General features: G+C 42.1%; 1 protein-coding gene across 1 annotated transcript in view; it reads right to left on the reverse strand.

Moving 5' to 3' along the window:
• The window catches only part of NECAB1 (N-terminal EF-hand calcium binding protein 1), a 53,136-nt gene extending 28,595 nt beyond the window's left edge, over positions 1-24,541 (reverse strand). The window contains exons 1-3 of the mRNA XM_005150852.2: positions 24,470-24,541; positions 20,117-20,141; positions 14,228-14,336 (exon numbers count right to left, since the gene is read on the reverse strand). Coding sequence (XP_005150909.1) covers positions 14,228-14,336; positions 20,117-20,141; positions 24,470-24,511 — 176 coding nt within the window. The 5' untranslated portion in view covers positions 24,512-24,541. The remainder of the gene's footprint in view (positions 1-14,227; positions 14,337-20,116; positions 20,142-24,469) is intronic.
• Between the last annotated feature and the right edge of the window lie 507 nt (positions 24,542-25,048).

Here is a 25,048-nt window from a genome sequence, read left to right on the forward strand (position 1 = left end):
TCATCCAGTTCCAACCCCCTGCCATGGGCAGGGATACCTTCCACTAGAGCAGGGTGCATGTTCCCGCTGGCACCTTCCCACTAACCAGCAACCCCCTTTGGGGTTCCTCCCCCAGGCTTTGTGAACCATGATGCAGAGTCATTGCTCCTCAGGCTTTACACACTTGGTACCAGTGCTGGCAGAAATCCATCTAAACACCAGAAATTGGGGATTTTTCTCCCCATCTTTCTGCCCATACTCCTTTTCTGTTGTTGTGCTGGACAGCATGGCTCATGGAGCTTAATTCTCTATGCTAAATGAGGGAAAACTTGGTAACTTTCTCCTGTTTACAATCTGCACTCTGCAATAGGGTTCCATTGGAGAGACAGTACAGTAGGAGGATAAAACCAGACACAGCCCATCAGCATACATAGTTCCTAAGAATTTCTGGACATAGAAAACCATTTCATCAGTACTACAACAAAATTAGTGATGTGAAAAGCATAGCTGTATTGCCATATTCTCATGCCAACAATATTAAAATACATAAATACATTCAAGTATCTTATACAATTCAAAGCTGTTAATTTGAAATAGACTTCACCTTGATCAACTCTAACTCTTCAGCAATATTTTCTCTTTGAGGCCTTAATAGTTGAAAGAAAAAATGTTTGACCTACAGCTCAGTTCTGAAAGTTAGCACATTGACTCTCTTCCAAGGAGGAGAAGAAACTGATTATTAAAGAAACTTAAAAGCATGAATGTCCTTCTTGAATCTTGCTGAGGGGTGAATACTGAATGGCTTATTGCACTTAGGATTTTTTCACTTATCTTTTTAATGGGATTTTTTTATTGACCTTTTAATAAAATGATGACACAGTATTATCTTAAAGTCAGTTTCAACAATGTTAACTCCCATACATCTGACTTTTATTTCATGAGGGAGAGAAACAGAGAGAAATTACATGATCCTGGGTTGTTACAAGCTTGCATACTCAGGGCTATAAAGACTTCTGAACACTTTTAACTGATTACGTAAATGAGAATTTCCTACAACTTTTATTAATTGAAAGTGACCTTATCTGCATTTGAACAGGCGAAGCTGAATGGCTGCAAATGAGTCTTGCAGCTTATTTTTCCAGTGGCCCTGCTGGCAGGTATAATTCACGGTCTGTAAGAACTGGTGCTGAAGCTGAAAAACTTAACTCTTGGGTCCACAAAGTATGTGATGGGGAAAAGTGTCTGCGACTCCTCAATGCTGTTCACCAAAGATCACTGCTGCATCCATTATCAAATGTGTCTCTTCAACCACTTCTACAGTTCAGCAGTCATTTTTGGAACAGTCCAGACATTCACTTTTTGAATGCAAATTGAAACCCTGAAAGCTGGAAAATTGCCTGAGTGAAAGGCAGTGACAGAGTAACATTAAATGACAGAATTCGCTGTTAAAATGCCTACTCTTTCTCATTGTCCCTGTATTTTCTGCCCCTTCACATCATCTGCCCTAGTGCATTCTCTCTTAATGGGTAGCTTGATAACTGTGTTTTAAATAGCCTTTCACACTGCTTAGCAAGTTGAATTCATGTTCTCTTTTCAAATTTCATACTGAAATCCATTCTGGTCCTTGTTTTTCTGCAGTATCCTCAGCAGTGTGGTAGTGATATAGTAAGGGAGTGGCTCAGAGACTTTCGATGTTGTGGTCATGAGAACATTGCTGTTATTCCTATTGACATGAGCAACACAGCTGCAAATGGACTACAAGTGAAAATGGTAAAGTGTTTAGCTGCTGAATTTATTTTCAGTTAGAGGCATCTGAATAGTGAGAAAATTATTGTTCAATGTGATTTATGCAGCAGCTTTCAAGAAGCCTGTGACAGAACGTAGAAATGACATAAGAAACATGGATTTTAGTCTAACATACTGAAATATTGTTCTCTATTACAAATACCCTCTGAGGCTCCATTGTTCCTGACATTCTGTTTGAAAGGGATGCTCATCTAGGCAGGGAAACTATAATTTCTTGTCACTGATTATTTCATTTGCTCAGAAATAATAACATGCTGCTTCAAACAGAGTCATGAACAACCATAGGAGTTCTTTTTCTGTATACAAACAATTTTGAGCTCCCTGCAGTATGCTACAGAAATAATTGAGGAAGTTTGAAATATATTTAATAGTACAGCAGTAAGGTGCACACCAGAGGGCTGTTCCTGCATCTCAGTACTCAGGTTTATAGTTGGCACCTGTTAATCATTTCAATGGGTATGTATGCCAAGGATGCTTCTGCTTAGACCTATAATCTGGTAATGCTGAACATGTTATTTGCAGTATTTGCTGGATGACTCACATCCAGATGCCAGCACTCCACTCATAATAAGCACCTGAGGCAGAGGGTACAGCCAAATGCGTTCACGTCATGTCAACATGAGAATTTTTCAAACTTGTGCTCTCAGTTTGCTTCCTGAGTACTAAATGCAGCCATTTTGCATGTCTGACTTTGTGTCAAAAAATGTTTTCTACCTAACATGAGCTACTTTTAGAGGACTGTTGTAAATATTCCACAGAGTAGTCCTGATCATTGCAATGTTGATCATACCTGTTGCTCAGTGACAGAAGCTTTAAGCAAATTCACTTCAATGAACCATGGCAGAAGTGCCTATTTGTGATGCCTCTGGAAGAAGCTCAAAATGTAGTAGTGTAAAGCAGCTGTGATCATGCTCTTGTTCTGCCCACCACAGTCAGGTGTGACCTGGGGCCAGCATGGGGGGAGGGAAGGTTAAAGCTACTCTACCCATCCACTGGTGTGAATTCACCAGTCCACAGCCCCATCCACTGACCTGACACATACCATTCTCTGGAAGAAAAGAAACGTCTAGGCAGAGGTATCAGCAGAAGATCTGTATATTTTCTCTGGACCACAAGAAGAGGCAGTGGCATCTCTTCAATACAGGAATTATATATAAATCATGGACTCTAGTGTCTAAAGAAGCTATTTTATTGAAGAATCCAATATATGAAAGACTTTCTGAACTAACTTAATTTAGGAAATTCATTGCCATGGGTATCATAGCAGGAGAACGATAGCACTTTCTTCAGATCTCTCTTCATTCTCAGATACAAGAGAGACTTATTTCAGAGGCTTAAACCAACCCTTTTTGGGTCCCATTTGCACATCTCTTTGCTAAATTTGGTTTCAGGGACGAACATTCAAGGCTGGTATATCCTATTGTTACGTAGAAGCATATAATTTGTGACTGAAAGGAATTCAGTGTTACTTAGACTGTGCAACTGAATAGACATGCATGGACAATCTCAGCCAAAAAGATGTAAGCTCTTTGCAACAAGAAAGCCTGCATAACATCCCATGTCAAGTCAGCAAAATGAAACATGTGCCCCAACACTAGAAAAGGGAGAGGAGAAAGAAGAGGTAAAAGTGGGACAGAACTCCCAGGACTAGTCCTTGGGAAACCAGACTTGCTGCTGCCCCGAGGATACCTCTGCTCTTCAACCCCAGGGCTAGCTGGGCTGTGCAGCTTCTGCGCTTCTATAGGCAGCAACCGCTAGGCTGTGACACTCTTTGTGTGTGGCAGGACTATAGAAAAGAATAAAGGTTTTTTTTTTTTCCTGACTAACAATTCATCTGGAAAAGAAGCCCAAAACTAATCCTCTGATAGGCAGTGATTCACAGGGATGTGATGACTACATAGCTGGCTAGCCACCTTAATCATCCAAAATGTAACAGTCTCTGTTGCTAAAAGTATCTTAATGATCCTATTAAAGGTTACAGTGCATGATAAAATCTGTAGATAGCTGTACAAGGGCTGCAGAGCTATGATTTTTGAGAAGATGTGAGGCAATACCATGGTGGGTTTTTTTTTTTGCCACAAGGAGCAAATTTCAGAGTTTTCACCCCGTAGAAGCTGCTGTTTCAAATTCTAGTTCTGTCCCCAAATCTTTTTTTAAACTGTGTTTATATATTGTTATACAAAATTATTTATTGATATACAAAATGCACATGTTGATAGACATAACAAACCTGTTGTGGTTCTTTAGGAAACCCAGAGTATGGAAGGGACTAGGCCCTCAGACTACGCCTACCATTATGCAATGAGCTCACTGCTTGGAAGCCAGTGTTATCTTCTGAAGAACTGAACTGATTCTAGGTCAACTACATTTAGGTCAATGCAACTGAAACTCTTCATTACAGTTTGATCTTCCCACTGTAAGTGATTCTCATTTTTTCTGCATGTCATGGTTTGAGCATGTTTTGAGGGTGTTTTTGTTCAAGGTTTTTTTTTTCCAGCCAGGTGGAGGAGGGGAGTCCGGGAGGAAGGAGAGACAGGACACCTGACCCAGGCTAGGCAATGAGGTATTCCATACCATAGCACGTGATGCCCAGGATGCATACTGGGAAAGAGAAGGCTGGAGGGTAGAGCTGTGGAGGAAAATGGAGGAGGGAGCACATGGTGCTCGGCCAGGCAGGGTGGAGTGAGTTATGGGTCGGTGGCTGGTGGGGTGTTGTATTCTTTTCACTTGCTGTTTGCTGTATCATTAGTATTTGTAGTAGTAAATGGCAGTAGGGGTTTTGTGTTATGCCTTAGCAATTAAACCGTTCTTATCTCAATCCGTGGGGGCTACATTCTTTGGATTTTCCTTCCTAACTCTCAGGGAGTTGGGGGACTTGGTTTAAACCACACTTCTTTTGGCGCCCAACGTGGGGCCCGAGGGATTGAGATAAGAACAGATCTGAGCGGATTTATGGTCTCTTGTCACAATGCTGATTTATTGGCTCTTAGAGGTTTTTCTCTGGATCTCGCTGTTTCGGGATTTTACCGGGTACTTGGTGTATGGATTGGATGTGTTTGTGTTTGTGTCGGAGGCTTGTAATACGGTGGGGCTCCGGCAGCAGGGGGGGATGGACGTGGCCGTGGACTTGAACTTGTACCAGGCCGTCCCGCTGCTCTTCGCCGTCCTTGTCCTTATCCTCGTCGTCGTCTGTGTGGAGCTGCGTGAAGCCAGGAAGGAGCGGCCCCGGGAGCTGCCGGCAGCTGAGGCTGCCAGGGAGAGCTGCACGGGGAGCCAAACGGCTGTGGCAGAGCAGCGGGAGCAGGCGGGGGAGGAGCGGAGCAGGGCGGTAGCTGAGCAGCAGGATAAGGCTGTGGGGGGGATGAGTCCTGCGGCCGTTCCCGACCCTCCGACGGCTGAGAGTGTCCCCCGGAAGTCGCCCGCCGACCCCCAGCAGGATGCAGGAGACTACGCAGCACTTCCCAGCAAGGCAGAGGAGGAACCGAGTCCCGCCGCCGTTCCGAACCCCGCAGCATCCGAGAATATTCCCCGGAAGTCACCCGCCGAGCCCCAGCAGGATACAGGAGACCAGGCAGCACTTCCCAGCAAGGCAGAGGAGGAAGATCCGGACTCGGGAGAAGAGAAGCTGATAGTGGGAGAGCTGGCAAGCAGGGCAGCTACATCAGCCCCAGTGACAAGTGCAGCAGCATCATATGAGAGTTCTGACGGTTATGAATGGCTTTTGCGTGCCCTTGGGACCTGCCTGCTGATTGTGATGGTTTTCGGCATGGTGGCACACACACAGAGTGTGTACCATCCACAACCATTTTGTCTGATCCCAAAAGTTAAGCAGAGTCAGGTTTGGGTCTTGTCTAGGGTTAGACAAGGATATAGGAGCACCAGGAGACTGTCCCCAAGTCTGGACAGTCATGAGTGGCAGGGCATGTGGGACAGTATAGCCAGGTATCTGATCCACTGGGCCCCTCCAGTGCTTTGGAAGCATTGGAGGTGGAAGGCAGCTGTATGGAGTCCCCAGCAGCAAGCTGTAGAACTGCTGAAGGGGACGGTGAATGATTTTGGTGGGCCCAGATACTTCAGGTTATCAGTCCAGAGATGCAACTTAGAGATGTCTCATGATCGAGGGGTGGACTTAAGAGTGATGGTGTATTGGAAATGTGGGATCTGGGCATGACGTGAATGGTATGGAATAAGGGGTGGATAATGTCATGGTTTGAGCATGTTTTGAGGGTGTTTTTGTTCAAGGTTTTTTTTTTCCAGCCAGGTGGAGGAGGGGAGTCCGGGAGGAAGGAGAGACAGGACACCTGACCCAGGCTAGGCAATGAGGTATTCCATACCATAGCACGTGATGCCCAGGATGCATACTGGGAAAGAGAAGGCTGGAGGGTAGAGCTGTGGAGGAAAATGGAGGAGGGAGCACATGGTGCTCGGCCAGGCAGGGTGGAGTGAGTTATGGGTCGGTGGCTGGTGGGGTGTTGTATTCTTTTCACTTGCTGTTTGCTGTATCATTAGTATTTGTAGTAGTAAATGGCAGTAGGGGTTTTGTGTTATGCCTTAGCAATTAAACCGTTCTTATCTCAATCCGTGGGGGCTACATTCTTTGGATTTTCCTTCCTAACTCTCAGGGAGTTGGGGGACTTGGTTTAAACCTCGACACTGCAGAAAGCTGAATTTCCCATTAAAAATAACCATTCACATGGAAAATGTCCAAGCAACTCTATTTGTAACTCGTCTTTCTGACCAGAGGATCTGTTAGCATCAGTACTTGTGTAAATCATTCTCAGTGAACTTGTTTTGTTCAGTCATGAATTATCAAACTATATAATCAGCTCACAGTCTGACCAGTCTCTTGTTTTATTCTCTGTTCTTCATTTCCAACTGATTTATATAGCTATTGTTTTGAAAAGTGATAGTTAAAACTAATAGCTGCATTTGCATCTCTTAAACAGTAGCAAACACGCCTTTCTGATGTCAGTACTGCATCATACGCTTGAAATTCTTATTCAGTCTAAAAAATCTGGTTTAAAAAAACACTCAAACCCCACTGTATTATTTTAGTAATGCAATTTTTTTGCATTCAATAATTCCTTTTTAGAAAAACATTTTCACTCACCTGCAGTTCATCTAATTAAAAAGCCTGTCTATAGCTCATGCTGTTTTTAATAAATCTTTTTTTTAATTCACTGTACTTATAAGTTTATTATTTTTTTTCTGTGTACTTGTATTGAACAATGATACATCAGCAATAGCATGAGACTAAAATATGCCTTCCACCTGAAACAAAAGAAACCCATCCCAGGCACAGATAATTACTATCCTAGACTACTGTTAAGCTACTGAGGATTTGTCATTATTATCTTTACAACCAGAGTCTTGAAGGAAGCACTGTGGTGTCATGTAACATGCATTCCATTTTAGTTTCAGTGCTCAGTGCTAATGCAGTCTAATGCTGGATGGGTTCCCACAATTGTAAGGATAATGCTAATCAACCTGTTGCTCTCAGACATCAAATTGGCATCCTTTTGGAGTTGGCTATTCAGGCAGATGATCTCAGCATTCCTCTTTTGGCCTAAAGGAGGAATTAGGACTCAGCTAATGAAGATCTAGGCAGGTAGAAGGAAGGCAGAATCACTTTGGGGCTGAGTCCTAAATGCAGATAGCCGTAAGTGCGCTTTGTGTCCAACCTCCCCTTGCCAGGCAAAGGAGCCCCAGTGTATTCAAAGAAGTTGGGAGGTTTTCTGTAGACCAGCTGTCAAGAGCCTGAGTAGTTGGATAAAACATAGGCATCTAGTGTTGTGTCAGATGCTCTAGTATTTCTCCCACAACCTATGTCTCAACTGCTTTGCCTGTGTCATCCTGTCCACCTTGGGCTGATGTCTCAGGTGGGAACATCTTAAATGCTTATACCTGGGCACTAGTGCTGAAACCTATGTGAGCAAAATGACTTCTTAGGTGCCAGTGACTTCACTGGCTATGAGGAAGCCTTAGATACCCTGCTGACACATACGCATGCAAACATAGATGTGTCTCCATAGTGCCAAGTCCCACCCCTACATGTGCAGTATGTGCAGTATGACAGACTCTCTCCCAGATGCCCACCATAAGCTCAGCACTACAAGTGGCTGAGGCTCTCAGGTCCTCACCAAATTCACTTCTGGCTTGCACATAAACTTGTGCCACACACAAAGGTTTAATGGGACCTTACCTTTGGGAGGTTGCCTGTGCCTCAGGTCTGCCTTAATAGTTCTAGCATCCCTCTTACCTTCTAACTAAGGTCCTGGCTGAGAACTTTGTTTTACCAATGAGAAAAGTGAGAAAACCAGGCCTAATTCCCCACTGACTCATCCAAGTCAGTAATCAGTGAAGCTTTTATCACTGTATCTCTCCAGCAGTGCTGCAGACTGAATCCCCTTGAGATTGTCTGCATGTCTTTTAGTTTGTAATTTTGCCATATCTTCTCATTATCTTCTGACAACTTTTCCCTAAGGATGCCATTATTCAAAAACAATTTCCATGAAAGTTATGAGTTGGGGAAGGAAGGGAGAAGGATAAGGGTAAAAGGGAGGCTTACATTTGTGCAATGATTGCTAAAACCCATTCACCAAACCATTAACTGTGCCAAGGATTCTTGCTCTGCTGAAACATGGGCTCATCAGAGCTGATATTAAAATTAAACTGGGGCAGATTTACCAAGGAAATGAGCTATAAAAGTATTCACCCCATAAGCCACAAATTTCAGACTTTTCCCAAATACTTCTCTCCATGTATAAAAAGATCTGTGCTGCTGATAATTTCTCTCTATTTCAGGCAATAACAAATGTAAACTAAATAGCTGTATTTCTATAGAACTTCATCTTCTGAAGCTGAACTGTGATGAGATCCTGTCTTGCATGCAGATTGTTTAACATTCAGTAAAGGCATGTCCATGTAATGCAACCTACTAATTGTTTAGAGCACACTAACCCCACAAGTTAGGGGTTTCTGCACTGGGATAATCAGAAGTTTAAATAGCTCCTTCAGCAATATCACAGTCCTCAGACAGCTGCACTGAACATACGTACACACTGGATTGTGAAACCAGATGAAAGTTTATAGAAATGTTTAAGATACAAAGTAGCCAGTAGGAATGATGCACACATTATTAAAACATTTAAAATATAAATTTACAATAAAAATACAATTTTTGCACCTGATTAGATGCAAACATGGGAAGCAAAAGATCTTCAGATTTGGATTTTGTGTATACAGTAGGATTTAGTGATTCAAAAGGGCTGAGAAGTGAAAAAGCAATGGAAATAACACTAAAAAAAATCTTCTATATTTTTCAAATGGAAAGTCAGCAAACCCAATTACATTCCTATTAATCTTCCTATTTAATCTGCAAAATACTCTTGTGCTCCAACCTGCTGTTAAAAATAGCGCTTAGGAGAATATGTTAAGAAACACGATGCTTAAGGTTGCAAGACAGCTTTATTCTACCTTACACTTCTCGGATATTGCCTTTGTAAAAGTCTGCAATTTCTGAAAACATGTTTCTTGTAGGTTAACATCATTAGCTCACTTTTATCTTCAAGTGGCTTTGAGCATCAGTCCCTGATAGCCTTTGGCTTGAGCTGTGTGTATTGATTTATACTCGTGCCATTATAGTACTCTTTGCTACACAACCAAAATAAGTGTTTCATGTTCACTTTGACAGAGGAGTTAATAACTGGGATGCTCCAAGACAGCAGAGCATGTAGGTCTTCAGCCTCAAAATTACTTCAGACATGACCTATAGACCATGTCTTCCATGAGCTGTGTTTTATCACCTTCTCTCTCAGCCCCAGGAAAGACTTCTGGTGCTTTTACAGCACCTGCATTTGCCTCCTCATGTCAAATGTATGTCAAATCAGGAGGCAAAGATGAGCAATTCCTCTTGCTCACAGCTGTGCCCTCATGTTGATCTAAGTCATATTGTGGGGGCTTGACTCCTGCTCAACACACTGTCAGAATCTATCTTGGCCTTCTGATACCCTCAACAGGTCTTAAGATCTTGCCCAGATGCTTTTATTGTGGCTATTTCTGGGCTGTCTGCAAAACCTTTAAACCATAATGAATAAGGGGAGAAGGATCATTAGTACAACTCTAGGTTGAAGCTCAAGTCTTTAATAGTGCTCTTGATTTCTTGCCTGTACTTTTTAAAGGTCTTTAAATACAAGACACTGCTTTGCAGTAGATCCAAGTGCTAAGTGCATGCTAGAAAACGAGAACCTGGAGACCTGGCTGCTAACACCTCACACCTAATTACTGCTGCTTCAACGCAAAGCCTTTTTTTACACTGACAGAGTGAGGGCATCTGAGTAGGGCCCTCCATAACAGCTTCTTTATACTATTTAATGGCATGTGATTGAATAAGGATTGCCCAAGGGTTTCATGAGATCCTGGAAAGCACATATAGAAGTGACTTTCAGTGGAAGTCAAATGCCTAATTGGCTTTCAGCTTCAATTTGAAGTAATGACAATACTGGAAACTCCACTGAAAGAAGAATAGTTTAAAGCTACGCCTCTAAAGCAGTTACCTTATACTACTTAGATGTCAGGAATGCTAGTTGCACGGCCTAATGAAAGTGTTCTACTGCCTCTTTATGTAGCTTTTGAAGCACAGTATCTCTGAATAATCAGAAGTTGCTTGTTTTAGTGAAAAATATTAAAATTTAATGTATTAATTAATCTCAATATTATCTCCCTGTCTTCATTAAAAAACAGGAGACTGGCATTCACTGGGTCACCAAAATGGCCCTTGGTCCAGTGTCCTCTTGTTTCTTTGTGGTCACTGGAGGCCTTTAAAAAAACAACAACTTATATATTAAGGCCTTGTGAACAGGTATGAGCTGGTCTGTCCATGAGGGAAATTTCTGTGTAACTGTGTTTAGTTGCCCTACAAACTAATAATTATATTGGTTTATGGCTCAGTAGATGGAAGACCTCACCTCAAAAGTAATTGTTTACAGTTCACCTTTTTGTTTGCTGGTTCTTACAAATGTAACTTTTATATTAAAGGACCTTCAAGGAATGTAAAACATTGTAACAGTACTAAAATATCGGTAAAAATAAAACCCTTTCTTTTTGCATGGACACAGTACTTCACCTAATTTGGTTGTCTGCATAGTGATAGCATCATTATTAATGAATATCATACCCTGTATATATTAACTCATACATTTATTTCTGGCAGTATTACAAGAAAAAATGAATAGACATTAAAAAAAATCAGGCAATCCATTTATATGGCATGTCTTTACTGGTACTAATTTAATATTTAGATTTCCTGCAAAAGTAATGTAGAATTTATGAATTAGAAAAAAAAAATAGCCACAAAGTAGTCTACATGTAAGTACATTCATAAATTGCAAAATATATGTCCAAATGCTGTACTGAGGAAAGATCCTTAGGTAATGCAAATTTTCAGTAAAAGCAATGATCTGCCCCAAATGAATAACCTGTACTTCAGGATCCAGACAAATTGGAAATACAAATTCATCCTGACATAATAAACTCCTGTTCAACCTGGAATCTTCAAGTGGCGGTGACTAACTCCTACTCATCTCTTTTCCTGGTGATTATGGTCACTGTACCAAACAGTAAGGTGCAGAGATCACAGTCAATTAGGCAGACAAAACCTCAGTTACTGGGAAGTTAAACCCCCTATTATTTGCCCTGCTGTCACACTAAAAATGGTAATTGCTCATTTTAGCAGTCTTCCATAGCCCTCCATAGTTTCCAAAGGCTTTGTAACAGGTATGTTACCTTAGATGGCTTAGTCTTTTTCAAAGTTGATAATCTTCTAAGTCTCTCTTCAACAAGATTGACATTAGGACCCCTGTAACAGGGAGTTCAAAAAGTGTTAAGCTGATGTAAGTTTTGTATGCTTTGAATATTTTTTTGAAAGATTGCTGCAGCAGAGCTGAGAACTCATACTGATTGAGCTTGTGGCCCATCAATATCTCAAGGCAACCTGTCCCTTTTTATCTTCAGGCTTTGAAGAACAAAGACTCACGCACAGAGCAGATAGTGAGGTTTTGAATGCTGGCAGTGCTACAAGACTTAGCGCAGGTGTGGAAACAACCTGTCTGCTCTTGTGACAAGCTGAGTATGAAATCTTGAGATACTCCAAGAAAGGATCTAGTGGATCATGACATGGTTCCTTAGCTCTCTGTCCTAAGCATTTACATGTAGCATAAATCATTGTGTAATCTCAATGCTTACAAAATATTTCAGGCATAGGGAACTACAGTCTGCATTTTGTAAATAGTGAAGCAGAGAGAAAATAAATCATTTGCCCAGAATTTGACAGAATCTGTATTTAAACTGGGTAAGAGAAACAAAATAGCCTGTGCAAATAGAATCACAAATGAGTAGAATTTCTCACCTTCCCCTACCAAAACCCACCCACAAACTACTTGAGATTTATAAGCACAAACCATGATTTTCATTTCATTCCCTTGGGTAATTTGCAAGTAAAACCATCACAAAATAAGTGGTTTGGGGATTGTTTGATATGGACATGATTCTCCTGATGTTTACGTTACAAAACTTCCCAAGGTTCAATGAACATTTTGCTATTTTTCTTAACCAGATGGTTAATTTGAGACATTTTACATAACCTGCCCTTTTCAGCAAATGCCAGTGAGTAAAGTTTTTTCTGTCCTCATTATATCTGCTTCATGTGATTTTTGCTGGAAAGCTATATTAACAAGAAATTTATATTGTACTGTTCAAGATGTCTCTCTTTGCTATATCCATCTGATATTTGACATGCTCCATCTTGCCGCCTGCCTGATGACAGGGTTCTCAAAAGCTTTTAAAAGTACTAAGGGAAAGCCTTCAAAGACTATTTACCTCTGTTAAAGAGCAAAATCAAGCACTGCAGAATACTTTTCAGCCGCAAAGTCAGGCACTAACCCTTTTACCAGTTAAAGACTTAATAAAAAAAACCCAAACCCAAACTCAAAAAGCTTATTATAAGTTGTTATTACCTGTTCTACTCTATAACCGATATTAATCAGTCAATACAAAGCACCCTTTCTTCTGGCTGGAAAATGCAATTTTATAAGGGCTTTTTTTATCCTTCCACTTGTTCATTTCCCTGAAATCCATCCTTCATGATACTTATTCTCTGTGACTTTTGTGCCCTGCTTTTTTGCCAGGCTTTTCCTGGCAAATGACCTCTATCTCAAATGGCTGTTGTGACAGTTTCATTACCTGTTCTCAGCTTATAACTGTATGTAATTACATACATATTACTGAAAAAGTCCTTGATCGGAGTAAGCATTCCTTAGCAACAACTAAAAACATTGATGTGTTACCAGGATTGTTCTCAGACTAAAGCTGAAAGCACAGCACTGCACCAGCTACTAAGAAGGAGAAAAAATAACTGTTACAACTGAACCCAGGACACTGTAGCATTCAATGAAGTCACACCTATTCTTCAGGTATGCCTATCTCTCAGATAAAAAACCCTTTAATGTTATTCTTACTTTTCCACATATTGTTCAGATCCAGATATTCTCTGCTAAAGAGAAAAAGGTTTAGAAATAAAAATATCTTACAAATGAAAAAAAAGCTTTACAAATCAAATGAAAGGAAAAATAAATGTAGAACATCTATTTTTTTTTTTAATTTGAAATGTTACATAGTCATTGAGGATAGCTGCCCTTACCAGGATGCTTCCTGACAAACGCAGACAAATGGAATCATGGTAAAATAAAACCACTTTCATGCAGATATGTGGTACACATGAGGAAGACCAAAGCTGTATGAAACAGCTCTGAAATGAGTGTTTGGGTTAAAAACTTGCATGGAGGTCCTTAACCTGCTAAGCAAATTCCCACGGTGTTCTAATAAGCACTATTCATTTTGCTAGGATTAGACATACTGCATGCTTTATATTTACTGAAGATCATATTTGTTTTTGCCACTGATTTTTGCCAATGTATTTGCCACTGATTTTAAGAAACCTGAGGAAATAAAAATGTTACATTTATTTATTCTGTACATGGTATCTATTTATTTTGCAATCTTCTGCTTTGAATTTATAGCACATAAGCACTTTTGATAAATTATAAAACTATGGGAAGCAAGGGAAATAACAACAGCCTTCTATTCTTATCATGAGGGACATCTCATTTACATTGCTGCTTCTCTTGTGTTGTCTGTTTATCTGTGAAACTGCTGTCTTTGTTGCCTTCTACCCCATGTTTTCAGGACCTAAATCACATTACTGGAACATGCAGGTATTTCTACAAGGTTTAGAAACACATCACTTGTACAGTTTAGAGCCATATGCCACAGCCAGCTTCCCTCATGCAGCGTTTTCTCTCAGACTTGTTTTCTGAAATCAGCCTGATGTCTCTTCCATTCTCAGGTACAGAGAGTAGCACTGTAATATTAAGAAGGGGGCACTTACTCATTGTTGTGTGTATCAATGGTGTGAAAAAGTTCATGTAGTTCTTCTCCACTCAGAATTCCGTCAGCAAAGTAAGCTTTGAATTCATCAAAGGAGAGTTTTCCATCATCTGAAACAATGAAGAAATGGAAAGTGCCTTTGTTTTGTTTATAGTTTTGCTTGTTTCACACAATACAAGAGGAAACTATTAAAAACCTCTAGCTCTTCAGACTAAATGTAGAAAATTTACGTATTTGATCAAGACACATGAAGAACATGATGCTAAGTGCTGTTGTGTCAGCTGTTGCACCAGAGTTTTCAATTTGCCTAGTATCTCTTCCTCTTCCTTCTTATCTTTCAAGCAAAGTTAGTTTGGTGTCGGTAAGTCTTTATTGACAAATGCATGAATATAGTCCTATCTTTGCCCAGATCCCATTCATTGTCTCCTCTCCCCATCCTGCCATACGCTTTCCTTACCCTGTTCCTGCCCATGTCTTCACATCTTCATGGAAAATCAGTGACTAATGTAGTGAGTTTTAAAAGCAAGACTGATAACCAGCAAACAAATGCAAAAAAAAAAAAAAAAGAAAGAAATGCACCTTTTGCCTTTATTTAGAAGAAATTTGAATGGTTAAAGGATAGATAAGTAATAATTTATTTAAATTGACTGGGCCTCATTAAGCAGAAAGAAAATCCTAAAATCCTAAAATCCTAAAATCCTTATAACTCTACTTGGGGTAGCACTAAATTTAAGTTCATGTCTCTTTCTCTTCCTTCAGTAATGTACTGAAACCCTCTTAGGGCACTAAACAACTGTAAAGGGTAAGTTTAAGCTGTTTTAAGTACTAGACTAATCTACAGCATATTGTGGCCTAATTTTATAGTGGTGAAGAATCTATTATAAAGGCAGTAACTGAGTCCTATAACTACATGCTCTACTACAGCATGCAGATTTGAAGAGCAGAGCACAGGGGTTTCATCACTCTTTTACTTGCTATTATTTCATCATTTCTTTGACTTGAATATATGGCTTCACATACATAATCTTCAAGGGGTTTGAAAATTGTACGAATTAACTGTCTGTTTCACCAAAACATTTGGAAATGTTCAATATGAAAAGACAGATTGTAGCTGAAGATAATCATCATTATGATCAAAATAAAATGTCAAGATGTAAATGAGCTAAAACCAAGCATGCCACAATACTGCTGTGCCTACCTAATTGAGAATCTAAATACATTTGCTGTTTGGCACTGGCTACGGAGAAGGAATATAAACACTGAGCTTGTTGAAATGAGCTTCTTTTCATAGCTCTGCTTCCTTTGATTCATACAGATACAATTGATTGTTTAATCAAATTGCCTCTGCAGCTTTAGCCTTTGCTGGGAATTAGTGATTTGCATGGAAGTTACACACATACTGAAGAAACTAGTGATTTTTTGGTAACTTTCCTGAGATGAACATATTATGACTTTATACATAGAACAGTCTGGGTATGACACAAACCCTAAAACATCTGTCTATCTCTCTTCTTCAGGATCATTTGCTTTACATCAATCCAGAAAACTAAAGATCTGCCAACGGACAGGCTGGACACTTTAGCTATTTCCTTTAAATTTTACCATCCAAGAGCAGACACTGACTTTTTCTTCATTGCTATTTATTCTCAATACATTTTGAATGTTATCAACACTGACTGATGCATCACTGAGCCTGTGGCTGTCAAACCCCAAGGAGGTTTGAGCCTATTTGATGACTTGAAAAGGGAAATATAACCCCCATTTTCAAGAAGGGGAAAATGGATAACTTGGGGAACTACAGACCAGTCAGTCTCATCTCTATGCCTGGCAAAATCTGGGAGCAGATTCTTTTGGAAGGCATGCTAGGGCACATGAAAAAGAGAAAGGTGCTTGGTGACAGCCAGCATGGCTTAACTAGGGGAAATCCTTTATCGGTGGATAAAGAACTGGCTGGATGGGCGCACTCAAAGAGTTGTGGTCAATGGTTCAATGTCTGGCTGGAAACCAGTAACAAGTGGTGTCTCTCAGGGATCAGTGTTGGGACCAGTGTTGTTCAACACCTTTGTCAGTGACGTGGACAGTGGAATTGAGTGCGCCCTCAGCAAGTTTGCCAATGACACCAAGATGTGTGGTTCGGTTGATACACTGGAGGGAAGGAATACCATCCAGAGGGACCTTGACACGCTTGTGAGGTGGGCTGATGCCAACCTCATGAAGTTTAACCATGCCAAGTGCAAGGTCCTACACCTGGGTCAGAGCAATCCCAGGCACAGCTACAGGTTGGGCAGAGAACAGATTCACAGCAAACCTGCAGGGAAGGACTTGGGGCTGCTGGTCAATAAGAAATTGAACATGAGCAGGCTTCAGTGTGTGCTTGCAGCCCAGAAAGCCAACCATATCCTGGGCTGCATCAAAAGGAGCGTGACCAGCAGGTCAAGGGAGGTGATCCTGCACCTCTACTCTGCTCTCCTGAGACCTCACTTGGAGTACTGTGTGCAGTTCTGGTGTCCTCAACATCAAAAGGACATGGAACTGTTGGAACAAGTCCAGAGGATGGCCACGAGGATGATCAAGGGACTGGAGCACCTCCCATATAAAGACAGGCTGAGAAAGTTGGGGCTGTTCAGCCTGGAGAAGAGAAGGCTGCATGGAGACCTCATAGCAGCCTTCCAGTATCTGAAGGGGGCCTACAGGGATGCTGGTGAGGGACTATTCATTAGGGACTGTAGTGATAGGACAAGGGGTAACGGGTTCAAACTTAAACAGCAGAGGTTTAGAGTGGATCTAAGAAAGAAATTCTTTACTGTTAGGGTGGTGAGGTACTGGAATGGGTTGTCCAGGGAGGTTGTGAATGCTCCATCCCTGGCAGTGTTCAAGGCCAGGTTGGATGAAGCCTTGGGTGATACGGTTTAGTGTGAGGTGTCCCTGCCCATGGCAGGGGGGTTGGAACTAGATGATCTTAAGGTCCTTTCCAACCCTAACTATTCTATGATTCTATGATTCTATGGAGTTTTGTAAAATAAATCTGATCAGTATTTCATTTTGACATGTAAACCTGAAACCCCTCCTTTCCAAAAAGGCCAATGTGCAACATCTCACCTTTATGAAATTACTTTTTTCCTCTTTGGGCTCTCTGCTGCTTTTGTCAATATTATACACCATGTATTTCTTAGAAATGTGATATTCCTTCCCTGTGTCTTGTGCTCCTTCTAAGAAAATCACACGACCTTTTCAGTTGTGTGAGGAGTGCAGATCTTTATACAGTGCAGAGCTGATCACCCATGAAATAAGAGCTATAGATTTGAGTGTATGAAGCTGACCCTCTTTGGGAAGCTGTGCACAGTGGTATTTCCAGACACAGGAAGGTAACAGAATGATTTATATACCTGAGCTGGCAAAGAAAGAAGCCACCACCGCAAAAGAAACAACATTGTACAGCTTCTTTCAAAAAGACAGGGACTGATAAAGGAACTTCTCAATTAAACCCTGCTGTCATAAATCACTGTAGTATTTTTAAGTAACAGCAATTCAGCAGGATTTCTTGGCTCTTTTGATCTCTTATTTTATATTGTCTTTGCAGAACTACTGTCTGCCTTTGTTGTGGAAAGCTAACCTGAAGCTCCACAGTTCCTAAATTCCTATCTCCTATACTACTCTTATTTATCAGCTTAATTCACTTTTTTGGATGGATGCTGTCAAGCAAGCGTATAGTAAGGTTTTTGGTGCTAATTTTTTGGGGGTGTTTTAATCTCACAGAGAGAAAAAGTACAGCAGCTCTGAGAGAGTCCTATTAAAAGTGTATGAGAAAGCTTAACAGGGCCATGTCACAGACAGTAACATAGTATGCATTACTGTAAGGCAATACTTGTTTTCCCATTACTCAGAAGGGTGACACTGAAATGTATCCTAGTCATTAACAAAAGCTTAAAATCTGTGTTGACAACACTGTAAACATGTTAGGCAAATCTTCTCATATCCAATAACCTTTCAGAGAAGGTACTTCCCAGCCTTAAAACAAACTTCCTCCCCATTAATGTGACACAAGGCTGTGCAGTGCTGGATTAGCAAAGTGGAAGTCCCACGGGCAATTGGCGGTTGAGCAAACACAATTAAGCACATAAGAGCTGAAACAATTTCAAGTTCATGGACTTAAATTAACAGAACTAAAGTGGCTGAACTTAGCCACTTTTCTCCCAACACTATGTTGTAAAGCATCCACATATAGGTACGAATGCCAGTGACCAGTTGCCAGTGACAATCAGTGGCAGCTGATGTGGTCTCGTATGGTGCTGGTACAAGCATGTTTGTCACTGATTGTGTGAGCTGTTTCCCCTAGTTTTTATAGCAATGTGTAAGTAATAAGCTGTGGGGTAAACCCTGTGAGGCCTGCGAGTCTTCCTGACCATGAAGGTGCTGTGGATCCACCACAGCTGGGACAGAGCATGAGCTCAAATTCCACGGCAGGGACATGAAGCCCTAGGGGCCATTTATCTCCTTGCCATCCCAGCCCTCATCTTGGGATTCAGCTTGTACCACCACGGCCTTTGCAAGCCACTGGCAAGCTGACTGAGGGGAATAACAAAAACACTCCCCCAAAAAACTCTCACAGTGACGGATTTTGTGGCTCCTGAACTCTCTGAGGGAGCTTGCCATGGTCTCGTGGGAAGTGCCAGTTGCTGCATGAGCTGGGGGTGGAATAGCAACTGGAGGCGGGCTGTGCGGGTGAGACTGCCCTCTCAGCAACAGTAAACAGCTATTCAACAGGCTCAGTTATGCCACCAAACCACACAGGAGCCCCTTACTGTCCAACAGTTCTTCCTTGAAAGTTATTCTGATTTTCATAATGGTGTCCATATGCCTTCAGATATCTGAGAGTACACTTTATTGAACCTGCACAATACCTGTTTTCTGAGGATTGATAGGAATTACTTGTCAGGGTTAAACCTGTTTGAGATGTGGGCTTAACACTGTTCAATGCTTTCAGGAAGAGACAATAGTCTGGCCGGTGCTTCTGCAACAAGTCACATCCCGTTCTTCCCGTATTTTGGTATTACAGTACTAAAAAACTGCTTTTTATTACAAGGAAACTTGTGTTTCCTTCTTGCCCTGCAAGAGCTAACTCTGGTTATCGGAGTGAAGTATAAATACTATTATGGTAACTCCAGAGCTACAGAAGCTCTTCATAGCCTCAAATGTACCAGATCTCATGGTCTGTGTTATGCAGAGACAGGCTAGTGGCTTCATTTCTCTCAAAACCAAAAATGCAACTTGTCCGAAGTTGTGCAGCAATTCTGAGGTGGAAAAGTGAGTTAAAGTCATGTTTCAGACCATGACTATGTATACAGCAAAAAAAATCCAGCAGTTACACTTGTAGTCCTTACAGCAAGGACCTTTCCCTGCTGCATGGGAGCATCTGTGAAGCCTTACAGTACTATGCTGTATGTGGGCAAAACTTCTAATGAAGAATATAACAAAACCTCAACAGCTTTTGTGTTACATATTGAGCTCAAGGGTTTATCCTGCCTACTGACATGCCAAACAAATACATAACTGCCAAATGTAGGAAACAAGTCTGATTGCTGGATATAGCCTGTGGTGTTCTTAAGAAGTCATGAGATGGAGATACTAACAAGTATTTCAAACCTTGTGAACAAAATGTCACTAAGACAACACCCACATGCACCCAAAGTGCAAATCAAAAACATACACTAAATCATGAAAGCACAAGATCTGCCCTTGAAGAATTCATAGGGAGGATCAGTGCACAACAGAATACATTGCATGAGGGATGTCTGGTTTTCATGTTAGGATGTTTAAAGCATGACTTAAAATGCTGAATTGATGATGGATGGTTTTTTTTCCAAAGGGAGAGGGGAAGACACAGTCTTACCATTCTTGTCTGCTCTTCTTAATATCTAAACAAAAAGAGAGAGAGAACAGAATCACTCTTTTTTTTTCAATGGGTTAATAGCACAATACAATTTAGTGGGCAACTATAGTTTGATGTCTACTTTCCTTAACCCCTCCTGTGCTCTGAAAACCAGGACCATAATCAGAACTGGCTTTTATTTTCTAGTCTGTGCATGGCTTATAAGGATGATGTTCAGGCACAAAACCTGATACTGTATGGCTACCATGATACTGAATTCAAGGTTGAGAAAAGTGGTTTAAGGAAGCAGAGTAAGGATGAGAGCTGGGAGGATGTGCTGAGCATCTGAGATGGTGAGAAAGGCTTAGGGGTTTGTGGGTGAACGGAAAAAAGGTATAAGTCAGGAGAGGAGCCCAGCATTAAGGGATCACACTGAGTGTGGGAGGCAGCGAGATCAAATGTGTGGGAGCTGATAGGAAGATTTCCCTGATAGCAAGTAGAAATCAGATGCAGAAGCAAGGGGAGAAGGAAAACAGGGAGATTTATAAGCTGGGAAGGCAAAGGAGCATGAGGGTACCTGCTGGAGACCCTTCCCTGCAATACTTTTGCCATGAAAACTGTGCATGATCCCAGCTTACTGTCATGGTGTGCAAGCTGCCTTTTCTCCCCACTGTAAATGGCACCTGCTGGAAAAGCCATTTAAATATACAGGCAGTCTGCAACTCCTTGTGCAAAGTCTGAGAGGAGGATCCCGAGGGGTGCAACCAGTGAGCAGAGGTTGCAAAGCCTTCCAAGCCAGCCCTGCCATGGGTGGCAGGACACAGCAGCAACCCATCCAGGATTGTATGCAGGTGTACTGCCTTGTCTTATGCTGGTGAAGCTGCCATGCCCGCCAGTCCCTGCTGCAGTCCCACTGCAGGTACCATGACATTAGTCCACACTCAGGAGAAGGGATCAGGCACAGGGAGTGGAACCAACAGAGGGGGTCTCCTCCAGTTTCTTTGCTGTCCAGATGAGATAGATCTGCTGTGGCATGGGTCACCATGTGACACTTAGATATGTGCAGTTGCCATCTGCTGTCACCCTGCTGTGCCTCTGGATGTAGACTCCATCACTATTTCAGCCTGAACTTCAATGGGGAGTTGTCTGGGCAACGCTCCAAGTTTACACAATGGAAGAAAGCAAATCTTCCAAATATAGTTTCTATTGTTGCTATGAATATCAGTAAAGAGTTTCAAAATGGGCACATATATTTTTGAGAGCTGACAGCAGTGGAAACACTCTCTGGTTTGATAAACTCCTAGTATTATTTAAAAAGCTTCTCCAGCACATGCCATAACTGCTCTGCTCCTAGAGGTGAAACCAAGTGAGAAACCCAAGGACTAAGGTGCCCAGCTCTGTTAGAGCATCTTCATGACTGTTCTATAAGGGAAAATTGTTGGGGAGCTAACAGCATTGTTACCCATATCCAGGACTTCACTAATGGTCTCTAAACTGAACTTTGCACTGGACCAAGTTTACAGCACATGAAGTATGAAATTAACTTACTAAGATGCAGCTCAATTTTCAGTATGAGGATTGGACTGTTTGGGGGTTTTAAACTTCTACTCATAAACTGGAAATTTTATCCTAATGAGAACTAAAGACTAAATGCAGAGCAAATGAAAGACCAGTAAAAGCATTATTTGAATAAAATAAAACCTGTCTATAATCCTTAACAGGTAAAACACAGTTCCACATTCCTGGAAATTTTAACTGGAATTTTGGGGGGGAACTGTTGCTGGTCTTTCTCCTCTCTCATTGGCAAGCTACCTCATTTCCTTCTGAGATCTGATAGCTTTCTTCTGCCCAGTTACACTCAACAAAAGGGAACAGCAGGTGCCCCCGTGTAGATGTGAGCTCTGAAACCCTCTTCCTTCCTTCACAGGTGCCTGGGCTGAGCTTCCCACTGTGTCTGATGGGAAAGAACAAGGTGTGCTTTAGCAGGCAGATAAATATACCCAGCATGAGCCTGAGCAATATTAACAGATGACCAGTGACTTGTGCCGTGAGTAGCAAGGGCCCATGTGGAGCCACACTGGTGATACAGCCACACCAAGTGACACAGCCTACACCCTGTGCAAGACTTCTATGTCACTGGGAGTGCCGGCTGTTCCTGCTTGGCTTATGGGTGGACAGGACTAGGACAGCTGCACCAGCAGACTTTCAACCAACTAGAAGTGCTCTGTAAATATGGGTCAAAGGTGGCAAAGGTTTCTGAAAACGGAATTTTGGGGGTTTATGTTGAAATTAATTTTAATTAATTTTAATGTATTTATCATTACTGTAAATTTTAATTAATTATTTTTCATATTTTTAAAAAACTTTTTTTTTTTTTTTTATTAAGAAGATGTTAAAATCGTTTGGACACTTGCTAGGGATTTTGACACAAAACCAGGGAGGAGATATTCTGACAATGAGCAGTTTCCTAGCTCAGTGTGCTGAGCTCAAGCTAATGTTTTTTAAGTCTTTCCTGGCTACTTTGGTTTCTGTCTGTGGTGTATGCCTGTAATTCTCTGGTTTCTCTTACAAGTGGTATTAACATTCAGAAAAGCTGCATTTTCCTTATACGCTTGAATGGAAATAAAAAGCAAAAAAGAGTCTAATTTAAACGCTTTCTCATGGAGTCTTGAGAAATCGGGAGATGAGCAGATGGGAGCTACTGGAAATAATTTGTGTAAAATGTTGGGTAAGTTAATGTGGGCACATTATCGAAGCTAGGTGAATGATCCTTTAATACAGTACTGATGTTGTGGACTAATCCTGGTACAAGAGTTGGTCTTAAGTAGATCTAAGTTGGTAGTAGAGCTGGTCTGAAGATATGTACGTCTCACCAGGACAGGTGAGATGCAGGGGATACCTTGCAGTATCTTAGGTGGGAGTTTGCCTTTTATCAGGACTTGCCTCAGTCCAAGGAAATGGTCTGGGCTGGGCATACTTAGACCAAAACTTCACAGCTGCATCTTGTGAGATGCTGAGCCCTTGGTCATGGTCTAGCCCAGCACCCCTAAGGGGTAGGATGGCACCTTGCTGAGCTACCCCTCAAACGGCTGAGGGGCTTAGAGGCACAGCCTTGGGCACCTTGAATCCATCCAGCTCTAATGGGATGGGCGGGAACCTGCACAGCTTGGGAAGAACACCTGCAGCATGAGCAATGCTTCAGTGAAGAGCCCAGAGAAAAAATAAAATAACAGAAATCCAAGCAATGTGTTCTGAAATGTGTCAGTGTTTTCACCCAGCACCTCTCCTAACTGCTCCCAGGTGCTAACAGGCTCTCCTCCCACATGCACGCCACCAGAGGAAGCAAACTCATTCCCCTCATGAGCATTTTAAATGCCAAAAACATTAAAAAACGAAGGAGAAAGAGGGAAGGAGAAAAAGAGAAAAGGAAATGGACAGAAGGGGAAAGGGAGAAAAGAAAGGGGGGGAAAGGGAGAAAAGAAAGGGGAGGAAAGGGGAAAAAAGGGGGAAGGGGGGAAAAGGGGTAAGGAAAAAGGGAAAGGGGAAAGTGAAAAGGGGTATAAAGGAAAAGGGAATAGGGAAAGAGAATAGGGAAAAGGGGAAAGGGAAAAGGGAAAAGGAAAGGGAAAGGGAAAAGGGAAAAGGAAAGGGAAAAGGAAAGGGAAAGGGAAAAGGGAAAGGGAAAAGGGAAAAGAAAAAGGGGAAAAGGGAAAAGAAAAAAGGGGAAAGGGAAAAGGGAAAGGGAAAAGGGAAAGAGAAAAGAAAAAAGTGAAAAGGAAAAAGAAAAAAGGGAAAAGCGAAAAGGAAAAGGAAAAGGGAAAAGGGAAAAGGAAAAAGGGAAAGGGAAAAGGGAAAAGGGAAAGGGAAAGGGAAAAAGGGAACGAGGAACGGGACTGTGGACGGGGATAGAGGAAGGGGAAAGAGGAAAGGGAAAGAGGAAGGGGAAAGGGAAAAGGGAAAGGGAAAAGGGAAAGGGATAAGGGAAAGGGAAAAGGGAAAGGGAAAAGGGAAAGAGGAAGGGGAAAGAGGAAGGGGAAAGAGGAAAGGGAAAAGGGAAAGGGAAAGGAAAGCAGAAAAAATGAAAGGGAAGGAGAAGAGGAAAGGGAATGAGAAGAAAGGGGAAAAGGAAGAGGAGAAAGAAAGGGGAAGATCAAAGAGAAAGGGAGGGGGAAGAGGAAAATAAAGGAAAGAAAAAGGAAAGGAGAAGAGAAAGGGAAAACGAAAGACCCACTGCTCTGCTGTGTTTCGCTCCCTTCCACCCCAGGGAGGAAAGATGGGGGGAAAAAAGCAAAACATAAATAAATAAGACAAACACGACACGCACCCCCCAGCTGCTGGAGGGAGGAGTTCATGTGAGGGATGCCGCGTACTCACATCGCGGAAGATGCGCAGCCCCGCTCCCGGCTCCGCCGCCATCCGTCCGCCGCAACCGTCGCCGCCCCCGGCCGGGCTGGTGGCTTTGGCGGGGCCGAGCCGCACGCCCCGCCTCGCCTGTCGCTGGGAAAGCACCCAAAAGAGGCTGGGGAGGGGCTGCTGCTGCTCCCGCTCGCCCGCGGGGACACGGGGAAGAGTTTGTCCTGTTCTGCTCCGCAGGTGCCTTGTTGCGTCTTTGAAGTGGGCTCGTGGAGAGACTTGCGCTCCCTCCATGGCAGACACTGGGTTCTTGCAGCCTGCCTTTGTCAGGCCAAGTTTTCATCGTCACGTTGGCAGCTTTCCCCTTGAGTACGCTGACTTGGGGGAGATCTCTTGAACTGCAAGACTGGCCATGCTTTGAGGTCTCCTCAGTGCGGAGGGGTGATGGGGGGAAACTGAACTTCACGTGGCTGATGGAGATACTATGATCAGCTGCACTCTACAAAAGCACTTGGGCTTGAAAATATGGTCCTTGAATATAATAAAGTTGCCTGGTCAAAAATCAGGGGCTGGGAGGATCTGGGAGTGCTTGTGTTTGTT

Source organism: Melopsittacus undulatus, chromosome 1 (genome assembly GCF_012275295.1).
Source record: "Melopsittacus undulatus isolate bMelUnd1 chromosome 1, bMelUnd1.mat.Z, whole genome shotgun sequence".
Classification (NCBI taxonomy): domain Eukaryota; kingdom Metazoa; phylum Chordata; class Aves; order Psittaciformes; family Psittaculidae; genus Melopsittacus; species Melopsittacus undulatus.